Below are 11,682 nucleotides of genomic sequence, written 5' to 3' on the forward strand. Positions count from 1 at the left end.
AGTACACTTCACTCCCACTGATCCTTTACTTAACACGATTTTCTTTCAAGACTGATAGAATTAATCTGCTTGTCTACTTTTTAAAGAAAAAAGGGGGGGCGCGACAACATAGAAATCATATTTTTAAAAGAAAGAGGGGCTTGATCATACCTGAGTTGTTCTTAAGGGTGTAGGGAGAAATAATAATGCCTGTTTGGAGAGAAGCAGTAAAAGTCAGCAGTAAATTTTAAACCCCAGTTTATTCAAAATATCTACGTCAAATTAACCCCTCTTTGAGGCTGTTTGAAAAATTGAGCAAAATGTAGAATTTCTCTACCAGTTTAGGCAACCAGAAAACAATTAAGTCTACACTCCCCCTACCCCCAAAGTTCCTGCCTTAATTTACCAGCCTAAAAGATCAACTGACCTTTAAGCTAATCCTCTAAAATAAAACATTTATTTTAAAAAATTCCTCCACAGGCCCTCTGTAACATTCCATTCGATAATTTCAACAAAAGATCCATGGGGAAATGAAAATGTAGATGGCAGGATTATCGATTTGTCCGCTCAGGAGTCCAGTCTCATCATATGCTTGTCTTTAATTTTTAATTTCAGCATTCTGTCCCCAATTGAGAAGGTATACCAAGATTGGGGTAAGATGAGAGTGGAAGGAGGACAAACCCATCCAGGAACTTTTTCTAGTAGCAGTTGATAAAGAAGAGTACCTCATCATATTTGCTTAAATTGTTTCAGCTTAAACAAATTTTTTGCTGATAGTCTGTCTCAACAAATCATAGTCATGTTCCTAAGCAAAAGACATCATCCAAAAAGAAATTGAACCCGAACAGAAAGCAGGGTAAGGAAGAAACACTCAAGTGTGGGGATGAAATGAAGCAGGTTAACAGAAAAGCTGGACTCAGCTGCAGCCCTATTCTAGTCTCCTGAGGGTGGACTGATATATGCTGGCCTGACTGTGGGTCAACAACTAGTTTAACTCTACCTTGATCTGCAAGACTGAAAGCTTGTCCCTTGGTTATAAGTGAGACCAAGCCTTTGGCTTCATTTGAGTGAGCCTGCAGGCACTGTTATGGGGTGCGTTTGCATAGATAAAATGGGGAGAAACCAGAGTTTTATACTTCATCCTCTACCCTCCAAAAAGATGTGCACCCCCAAAAGGAAACCCTGGCCACCCTGCAGAAATGAATTTGTTGGCTATAGCCAACAATACAAAATAAACCAAAGCTAAAATGGGGAGAAGCCAAAGGAAGAAAGTGAAAATTTGAACATCCATACTGCAGAAAAATCTGTCCCCATTTATGCACCCCAGAATCTTCTTCCAGACAGTATCTATCCTTATCATCAACCACTTTGTAAATCAAATGTGATCCTGGGTAAAATGCAACTGATATAATGAAGGTACCAAGCAGCTTTTTTCTTACCTGCCACTACATTTAACTCCTTCAGAACCGTTTTCTCTGAATCCCTCAGCACTGCAACTTTCAATAAAAAAGAAACAACACTTAAATTGTGTTCTGCGTGTTATTCCTAGGAAGAAAGTGACAGAAAGAGACCATTTTACTTTTTAAAACCATTATGTAGAGCTGTAGTATACCAAAGAATTAGAGTTTACTTGCTTGCCTAAAGCCATAGGGGTTGGAGTTCTCAAACATCAGCACAAGCAACAGGATTAAGGCATGCTGTTACCTGGGCACAAACTACATTATTCTAAAATACTTTATCCCTGTCTTTTTCTTATGAATTTACAGTATTTATAACACTCCGTATTTTCACTTGTTTCTATGGATAATAATGACTTTATATAAATTTCATTGAAAATTTGTCAGTTCAAGATGCACACCAAGACTGAATTTAGGGTGGGGAAATGCAAACGGAAAGAAAGAAGCTAAACTTAAAAGAATCTGAACACACTAACTTTTTATTCAGTTTGTTTCAAAATAATATTAATCTAATAGTGAAATACTTTGATATAACAGCAGTCAACATTTAAAGTATTTTATGTTTCAAAGTATGGCTCAAGGAACACCCATTGCTTAAATGCACTTAGACATAACAAGACAGTATTTTTTTATTGGCATCATTGACACCTATGAACAATAGCCTAGTAGATAGATTAAGGTTTAACCTTCCTTTTCTTTGGTGGCTGTTTAGAGACTTTAAAAGAACGGATAACTCATTTCAACAGGAATCTACTACTGATATTTACCTCTACATAATCTTTAGCTAAGACATGGAATGCCAAAAACAAGCTTTTGTTAGCTTGACCTCCTCCACCCCCTAACAACAAAAAGTTATTCCCAAACCCATGTTTTTATTTTAGATGTACTGATCTTCTAGTGTAAGGCTTGGCCTTTTAAATACCAAATGCAACCAATGGCCAACAACCTGACTCCTTCTGGAGAATGAGAAGAAAGCAGAACGAAGAAATTTCTTTCAATTGTTTGGTGACTTTGTATAAATTTTAAGAGCTCAGTAAATCCTGATGCTTGGAGCTAAAATCTACTGGTAAATAATAACATTTCTTAGACACTACAGTCTTTATCTTGGTAAACAGAGAAAACACAGCTTCCCCAAATATACCATTCCATCTAAGTAATAGCTTAAAAACAATTATTTAAATATTACCTCAAAACAGGGCTATGTTTTGTTTAAATTAGACATTTAACTAAAGATAAAATGCAAATGTCCATAGTTTAAAAAGGAAAAAAAATACAAATTAACTGACCTAGTCTTTATCTGAGTTTATTAATACCATTTAAAATATTACAAATAAATCAATTACATTTCATGCATTTAAAATGCAAGTCTAAAATGTTCCAGAGAAAGGCTTTTCATTTCAATGTGAAATATCCAAATTATTTCAGCATTACAATGATCAATTAGTTTGCAGAATCTGCAAACATTTAAATGTAGTGTCAGGAGTGTTTATTATTAACAGTTAACAATATTACCTTCAGGAAATACACAAAGGCCAAAGTTAGTTGAGATTCACTTGGACATTTTATTTAACACATGGGTTTTTGGCAGACCCAGTTATTATGAAATATAAGAGAACTCTCACTTTAACTATGCCTGAACTGCCAGCAAATGCAAGTACATGCTTCATTAAATTAAGTGTCATCCCACATTTATCAAATATTGTCTTAGTTACAGTTTGATACCTATCTAAATTCATATTCGAGCAAAACTAGGCCCCGAAAGTGCGTTTGTGGCTCTGCACCTCCAGAAGTGAGTTCAAAAAATCTGCAGCTCATCAGAACTGCAAGAATAACTCTTAATATTTTCTTGTGTCAAAAAAAAATCAAGTTTACTTCAATATATTTTCAAATATTTACTGGAAGTAATGTACAAGAAAAATACTATACAAAATCGTCTCCTGGACAACTGCACTTCGCACCCATACACTGGTGGAGTTATAGTTAATTGATATCTAATCTAGAACGATTCTCCAGTTGTACAAACCATTAGGTTCAGATATATCTTACAATTTTTTTTCTGTTTTTCCCTTTTGGCATTTAAACTACAGCCTGGTCCGAAATAAACAATAGCTTCTTTACTTGTTTATAAGTTTAAATCACACACAAAAAAGTTAAACCCTAAGAATCTTCAACGAATTGCAAGAATTTACAGAAATGGGTTCTATACAAATTGACTGCTGGACTAGGAAAAAAAAAAGAGATTATGCTCGGGAGTGGTGAAAACGAGGTAGCAAAGGACAAACACGGATATAGTTAATCTGGTCTCACCGGAAAGGGGTATTTTTGCATAAGAAAAAGACACCTACCCTCACCCCCACCCCCAACCCCATAAGTTAATGCGATCAAAATAACTTTGGGATCAATATTAGCACAATTTTGAGAGAAAGACTTGGTTACTGATAGAGGAAAAACTACCTACAAGGGAAACCAAATAGAAGGATGCTGTTGTGTTTTCTTTAGATTTTCCGTTTAAAAAAGTTATAAAGACTAAAGAAGGCTGTTGCATCGATTCACCAAGACTGCCCTTAGCTAAAACTTGCATCGGTACCACCCAAGGGAACAAAGGGAAAGAGTCAGGGCTGGCGTTGGAGAGCTGAACTAGGCAAACTCCGGGTCTCCGTGCCCCGAGATGGGCACCCGACAGCTCTGCGAAGGGCAGGCCGCGACGCCCGGCTGCAAGGCAGGGCGCTTTGCAACTCAGACGCCCGAAAACGCGGTTCTGGTAGTGGCGCTCAAACTTGCTCAGCCTAGTTGTTAACCGCGCGTGCAGGCACTGGATCGGTCCACCCTTACCTCCAGCGGCCACTTCCCTCTAAAAGATGTGCCCGTCCCAACTGGGGATGGTGACGGGAGAACAAGGAGAGGACCAGAATTAAAGGCCTGGCGAGGGGCCGGCTGGGGCTGTTCTGGGCCCCAACGGTGTTATCCGGTAGACAGACAGCTAGGGCCCAGGAGAGCAACGCGTGTTACTTACATGTCCACATTCCCTTTACAAAGTTGTCACAGAGAGAGTTAAGAGAGAGAAGGGCAGAGACAGATAGTGAGCAGGGTGGAGAGAGACTGAAGCCAAAGCCAGGACCCACAAAGCCCAAACGGACCAAGGTGGGAGGAGGAAGGGGAGAGAGGCAGGGGCGGGGTGCACGTCACTCCAGGCCGTTTCGGTGCCCGGGCTCGGGGGGTGGCAGCAGCTCCGGGGAGTGGCAAGGCGGGCTGCCTGCGGCGCTGTGCTCGCTGTCGGTGTCGCTGCCTTTCTTGCCGCCGCTTCCGGACCCCGCCGAGCCGCCGCCGCCGCCGCTGTGCGTCTTCACGTGCTTGCTGAGGTGGTCGCTGCGCATGAAGCGCTTGTTGCACACCGGGCAGGCGAAGCGCTTCTCGCCGGTGTGGGTCCGAAGGTGCCGCTGAAGCTCATCGGAGCGCGTGAAGCGCTTGCCGCAGAAGAGCCAGTTGCACACGAAGGGCCGCTCGCCCGTGTGCCAGCGCAGGTGCGCTTTGAGGTGCGACGTCTTGCCGTATACCTTGCCGCAACCCGGGATGTGGCAGCTGTGCAGGCCCTTGCGCCGCAGGCTCGCCCCGGCCGGGCCCAGCCGCTCCGCCTCTTGGCAGTTGGGGCAGTCGCAGGTGGCGCGGCCAGAGTAGCGGCGGGCTGAAGAGCGCGGGGAGCCCCCCAGAGGCGCCGACGGCCCCGCGCTCAGCATGGAGCCCCCAGCGCCGGCCAGCGGCGACGGGGCCGAGTCCGGGTAGGAGCCGGGCAGCACCGGCTTGAAGCCGTCCATGAGGTGTTGCCCCGCGGGGCTGAGCAGGTGCGAAGAGGCGCCGCTGCTGAAGGCTGAGTGGCTCAGGCCTGAGTAATCCGAGTTGTAGCCTCCGAGCGGCGAGTGCAGCGAGGTTTGGAGCCCCCCGGCGGCAGGGTGCAGGGAGCCGGGCAGCGCCGCCGCGCCGTTCGGGTTCTGCACGTCGATCCAGCCCGCGCCCACGTCCCACCAGCTGGAGGCGCCGGCCGACCCCACTTCGCCGGCGGCGCCCAGGCCGGGATGCGAGGGCTTGAACCACGACTCGTAAGGGTGCGCCATGCCCACGCGCGGGTAGATGCCCTGCAGCCCGTCCACAGAGGTGTGCACCTTGGAGATGAACACGGGCTGGTGGGAGCCGTCCTGCGAGTGTGCCGAGGAGCCGCCGCCGCCACCCCCGCCGCCGCTGCCCCCCGACACGCCAGGGGCCTGGAACACCGAGTAGTCGTTTGCGAAGGGAGAGCTCGAGGCGGCGGCGGCCGCGGCGGCGGCGGCGGCGGCGGCGCTGCTGGAGGTTAGGGAGAAGGCGCTAGAGCCGGGTGAGCCGCCACAGCTGAAAGAGTCGGACACCAGAGCCGCCGCCGCCGCAGCCGCCGCCGCCGCCGCCGCCGCGGCGGAGGATGAGCCGCCGTTTCTGGAGGGCCCCGACACGCCGAAGCTTGAGAGACTGGAGCCCACTACGTTGCAGCTGCCTGAGGACGAGGACGAGGACCGTTTCCAGGGGTGGAAGCCTTTGCCGAAGGAAGATGAGCTGTCCGAGAGGGAGGAGGGAGACGGGCTGGGGCTGCCGATCTTATTACAGGTAGCAGCAAGCATGGCCAAAGGAGTTGATCCCAACCTCGGTTCTTCCTGAGAGGAGCAGAGGAGAAGGGGTGGGGGAGGGGAGGTGGGCAAAGGTCCGGTGGGGGAGGGAGGAAGGAAATGTGCATCAGTCCTCTAGTAGCCTCCAAAACGCCCCCAGTGCACCCCATTTCTCGCTGCGGCGCGGCGCCACCAACTCACCTGGCTCCCCCAACAGCCCCGGCGCCCGGCTGCTTCCTACTCTACGGGAGGGGACAAGTTTGGCTGCCGGCGTCTGATTCGGGAGTAAAGCGCCACGCTAAAGAGTTTGACAAGTATTCTCACCTAAAACAACACTCTTTTGCACACAAGGCCCCAGGCACTTCGAAACAAACAAGCAAGCAAAAAGTCCAGATTGGGGAGGAAGATTCCTTTGCGGAGAAGCCTGGGGAAAAACCATTGGATTGGTTTTAAGAGCTACTCCTGAAATCCACAGAAGAGCTTTGAAAATCCTGTTGCAGTTCCCAGAAACCCATCCTGGGTTGTTTCTCCCAGGCCAAAAGACGTCAAACTATAGGGCTCGATCGCTCTTCCTGATTTTCTTAAAAAAAAAAAAAAAAAAAGTCTACAATACTAAAAAAGAGAAAATGAGAGAGAGAGAGACGGGTTCTACGTACCTGCAAGACAAGGCGGGCTGAGGAATTTTTTAAGGGGAAGAGGGGAAAATCTGCAGTTTGCCCAGGAGAAAAAACTTGCTCTCTTTACCCCCGAAATCGTCTCACGTAAAATAGGCTGGACGCACGTCTCTGGGGCGGGGAGCGGCCGGGCGCTGCGAGGTGGCTTGTCTAAATGCCCTCCGAACCTTTTCCTGCGCTGAAAAAAGTGACTCTGCCCCCCCTCCCCCTCTTTCTTTTCTCTAAACTCACTTGTATTTAAAGGGGGGAGGAAAAAAGCTCTCAATAGAGACTGATAGCCCGTGGCCTGGCCGGGGCGACTTTAACCCCCTCCGATCGGCAATAAAAGAAAACTAATTAAACCAGCAAGAGAAAATCCTGAGACTCACCCCTAGAAGTGAAGTTGCCATCACACAAAAGTGCCCTCCTCCTCTCAGAGGATCTTTTTTATATTGATAAATCAGAGGCAGTGTTTTTTTTAGAGGTGTGCAATACAATGATCAGTTCCGCCCATTCCACCACAATTGTAGCTCCCTCTCCGGCTTTGAAGTGCCGCGGAGGCGCGGCCAGCCAATCTGCGGCCTCGCCGGGCCGCGCGGCGCGCGCGCCGTGAGGTCATCGGCGCCGCCGCCGGCCGCCGTGGGGGGGCTGCGGGAAGCGGTAGCGGGAGGGGCGCGCGTGACTGCGTGTGTGTTACAAAGCGGTTTTGTGTGTGTGTGTGTGTAACTATGTGCGAGTGCAACCAAGCTGAGAACACAGTGCAGCCGGGGAAGGGGGTGGGGGGATGCGGAGAGGTTGGGGACTAGAGTCTGGCAGTGTAACAGTGACGGGGGGAGGGGAGGGACAGTGCAAAGAGGGAGAGGGGGTTGTGAGTGACAATTTAACTGTATGTGTGACAAAGGGTAGCAGACCAGTAAATTGTTGGGGGGAAGGGTGAGTGTAGTGCAACTGAGTGATAAACCTGGGGAGGGAAGAGAGACAGCAGTAGAGTGTGTGTGGCGGGGGCGGGGGAAGTGTGATAGGTGGTGTCTGAGTGTTTGGTTTGGAGAAGAGGAAGAGTGAATATGTGGGTTTGTGTGTGTGAAAAAGGAGAGAGAGTGGATGCGTGTGTGTTCGCTTCACATGGGAGAGGCAAGGGCAGTGTGTCACAAACGTGGGGAGGGGATCGTGTGTGCTTGTGTGTGTGTCTGCAACGAAACTGTGATGGAGAATAGGACCGGTGCAGTGAAGTGTACGTACGTAAAAGAGAGACATGGCGATTAGAAGAGTGAAACTGACTGCGAAGTTGAGTGAGGTTGAATAAATATTCACAAATGCTATCACTGTCTCCAACTTCCTCAGGTTTTCTTGTAGCTCAAATCTTGACTGGTTTTCTTCCCCTTAATTTTTCGGGTACTGTCACTACATTTTAAAACTCATATTTATACCATCCTCTCCTTTCCTAGCTTTACAGCGGAAGGGTAGAAATTTAGGGAGGCTGACGGGTATTTTTAGAGCGTTCGGGAGGGTGTGCGCCTGCGTCAAAGAGTTGTTACTTTGATGCGGTAGCTTTTTTTTTCTTCTGAGGGGGGATTCGGCTTTGGAAGTGCAAGTCTCTCTGTAGGGGAGACCGTGTGTTTGTCCCGTGGCGATGAGTAAATTTCAATACAAAAGGATTAGATAAAAGGGGGGGTAAGAGTATTGTTTTTTTTTTTCCTGAGGGGTGAGAAATTGAGCGTTTTATAGATTGTAGGAGTTTTCGCAGGCTATCCCACCGCCTCTTTCTGAGAAAAAAAAATCGGGATTTTGATTGAAATCGGGGGGTTTTATTTATCTGAGAAGAGAAACAAGCTTTTAACAAATCTTGGACCACGTGCATTGGAAGCTTCTATGTCTAGTGGGGTTTGGGCCAGATATCTGTTAAATGTATGCATGTGAACAGTTCAAATTTGGTGAACTTTAGAACTTGCTTGCCATTTGTGTTATTAGTTGCCTACAGAAATGTAATTACAATTTCACTGCCACCACAATGAAACATCTTAAACTACAGAAAGCGCCACACCAGTGTAACAAAAAGTCCACAGCCTTTGGAGCCCTGTTGAATATCCATATGTTTTCAAAAAGTAATTCACATATTTAAGCAATTACAAGTGCTCCCAGAAATCTATCTTTAAGTCAGAATTGATTTTAAAAAATGTTACTAGCTGAGAGAGGTGTTTTGTTTTGACAGAGGAAAACTTTTCATTTTATTGTTGTTTTGAACCTTCCTCAAGTACATCACAGCTTCTGGGGATGTAAAAAAAAAAAAATCCCCCGGGGTTTACTGAAGTCCAAAGTCAGGTTGTAGCATTGTGTAAGTCTCACTGAACAGAGCTGAGGCTGATGTTGCGGTGTGAGCGTGTTTCTGGCCCCTTTATAACAGTGTTGAGGTATTGACTGTACATCATATCTGTTGATTAAGGGGATAAGGTACATTCTCATACTTCGAAGTAAGTGTGAAGCAAATTAATGAACTGCTTTCTTTCTCTGAAGGCTGACGCTTACCATAAATGTCGTGTTTCTCCCTGCAAGCCACTCTGAATGATTTTAGCGTGTTGAGAAGGCGTGACAGGCCAGCCCAGAAGGAGGAAGGGGTGGGGGAAAGGAGGGAACTCCGTTTAACAAATAAAAGAGAATTAACTTCATTGCCTTGGTCTCCTTTTATAATGATATTCATTTTAAAGACCTAATATACAGTTGTTCAAATTTGGGATTTAATTCTAATCAATACCGTCACCCTCAAAGGTGGAGAAAGAAAGCCTTAGGGAAGACTCCCTTCTATGAATAGTTATGTATTTTATCTTTTTATCCTCCTATCTCTAGTAGGAAGTGAGGCAGGACTTTTGAAAAGTTAAAAGCTGATTCTGAGAGTAAACAAACATTAACCATTGTTTCCTCAAAAAATGCAGGAATTAGAAAAACACGAATCATGTGATTACAAATTTGAGCATCTACTTTTAAGATTGTATTTATATAAATTCACTTTAGAATCATGTAATTCTGCCTAGGACAATGGGTCACAATGTTGGTATGGATATAATGAGTATACTGGATTCTTCAGTTTGCATAAGGTTGACTTGCAGATTTTCACAAAGGTTTGTATGTGCATCTTCATTATGAAAAAATATGTTTTCATATATATATGTATAGTCCATTTACTCCCACTGTAAAATCAGGTGTTTATTTTATAGTAGTATTGTCAAAGTTTCGTTTTCACCCTACCCCTCACCCCACCCCTCACCCCAAAATAAGTGGTTAGTGTCTGTCCTAAGGTATAAGACAGAATTAAAAAGGAAAGGCAAAGAGAATTATATAATTGACCAAAAATTGAAACAACAATAATCTTGAAACAGTGACCAGCAACCAACCAGACCAACAATGAAACTGGTCTTAATGGCAGCTCTTTCTCCACTTTGCAGAAGTGACTGTATTATTTTTGAATCCCCCCACAGGAGGGAACATCTGTAATCCATTGTAGATAGTCTGTCAGGGAAAGCATTTCATAGCACATCCAGTTCAGTTTACCTTTTGTGATACTGATGACTGCTCTTGAGTATTAAACTGTAATAATATGGAGGTTTGGAAGGGGAAGAGGAAGAAAGATAGGAAGTGCAGGCTTTCTAACATCAGTTAAAAGTTCCCCCACCTCATAAGTTTAAGTGCTGCCTGGGAGAGGAGTAGATGGCTATTCTGCTGTTTCTTGCAAACCTGTGAGATCCACTTTCAATAAAGCTAAAATCTATTAGCATTCTGTATGCATCTGCAGCATAAATTTCATTTGAATTTCAAATTTAATAAACCAGGAGGTTTTTAATCATCCCTGGTTTTATTTGTTTGATATTAACATGCTTATTGACCGGGTCTGGTGACCAGTTTGATCATTACAGGACAGCAAAAAGTTAATTAAAACGACCACAGCCCCTTAATCATATCATCTGTCTCATCCATGTCGCTCTCTTTATTACCGGTGATGATGGATAGTCTCCCAGATTAATTTCTCTGTTTCTTCGATTTGGACAACAGCTTTTGGGACCTAATTTACATCCTGGGAACAACTTGCTCAAGTATATCTAACACCTTGCAGCTACAATATACATCAACATCTCTTTAGATAGAGTGGAAAAGGGGAGCTTTTTTGCTGGCTGGTTTGAAGACTAATCAATGCTGTGATTTGGAGTTCTCAGGTTTTCACAACCAAAGAAATAGAAGGTCCTAAAAGCAAATTAGAGGCTTCGGTCCATGATTTTCCTTTTCGTGGAGTCGGGAGTGAAATATACCTCTGCTGTTTGGTTAAACAGATTAAAATGTGTAGATAGAAGGACAAGTAAATAAAGCCATTTGTAACCATTGAGTACAATTGGGGATTTATAGTCGAAAACATCAAAGTTATCCAGGCTTTCAAGTGTCCAGCAACAGATCTACACCAAGTAAGGTTTTGAAAGTGTCAAGTGTGGTCTGGTAAATACACAGAGCTGAAAAAAGCCTAATAAGGAAAAAAAAAAAACCCCGCACATGAACTATATAGGCGAGTACCTCTGCTGGGTACGTTTGAACAGGGGTCTACGCTTCTCGGTTTCCTGAGCATTGGCGGAACGCGTTAGCTCTGGAAGCTGATTTGGCCGGTGCCCGCTGAAGACCCAGGTGACCTGGTGGCCGCCCCTCCTCACAGAGGGAGACAGCTCCTAATCTGTGGCCATTGTGCAGGGACCTCGCGCGCGGACTCTTGGCTACTAAATAAAACGTGAAGAAGGGTAGGGAGCGAGCCTAGCGCAGCCAGCGGCTGCAAGGAGAAGCAGTCTGGGCCAGGTTGGAGGTGTCTCCTCGTCCGGAGCTCTTTGATCAAAGTTTCTTTCCTGCTGAAAAGAAAACCTGGCCAGGCATGGACCTGTGGATTCCCGAGGGGCATCCTTTTGCTTTCGGGCGGCTTTACTAGGAAGTTGCCTAACA

General features: G+C 45.7%; 1 protein-coding gene across 1 annotated transcript; it reads right to left on the bottom strand.

The window, feature by feature from the left end:
- Positions 1 to 4,618: 4,618 nt before the first annotated feature.
- SP8 (Sp8 transcription factor) lies at positions 4,619 to 7,127 on the bottom strand. The gene is made up of 2 exons (XM_052639176.1): positions 7,107 to 7,127; positions 4,619 to 6,112 (listed from the first exon to the last, which is right to left on the bottom strand). The coding sequence occupies exons 1-2, from the start codon at positions 7,125 to 7,127 to the stop codon at positions 4,619 to 4,621; spliced, it is 1,515 nt and encodes a 504-aa protein (XP_052495136.1).
- Positions 7,128 to 11,682: the final 4,555 nt, after the last annotated feature.

The sequence above is a fragment of the Budorcas taxicolor genome, chromosome 4 (assembly GCF_023091745.1).
Source record: "Budorcas taxicolor isolate Tak-1 chromosome 4, Takin1.1, whole genome shotgun sequence".
Lineage (NCBI taxonomy): Eukaryota > Metazoa > Chordata > Mammalia > Artiodactyla > Bovidae > Budorcas > Budorcas taxicolor.

Excerpts from the sequence above, each read along its gene's own strand:
- SP8 (XM_052639176.1), bottom strand. The coding sequence starts at position 7,127 with ATGGCAACTTCACTTCTAGGG. Across the intron at positions 6,113-7,106 it reads TGGCAACTTCACTTCTAGGG|GAAGAACCGAGGTTGGGATC; the intron begins GTGAGTCTCAGG and ends TGCTCCTCTCAG.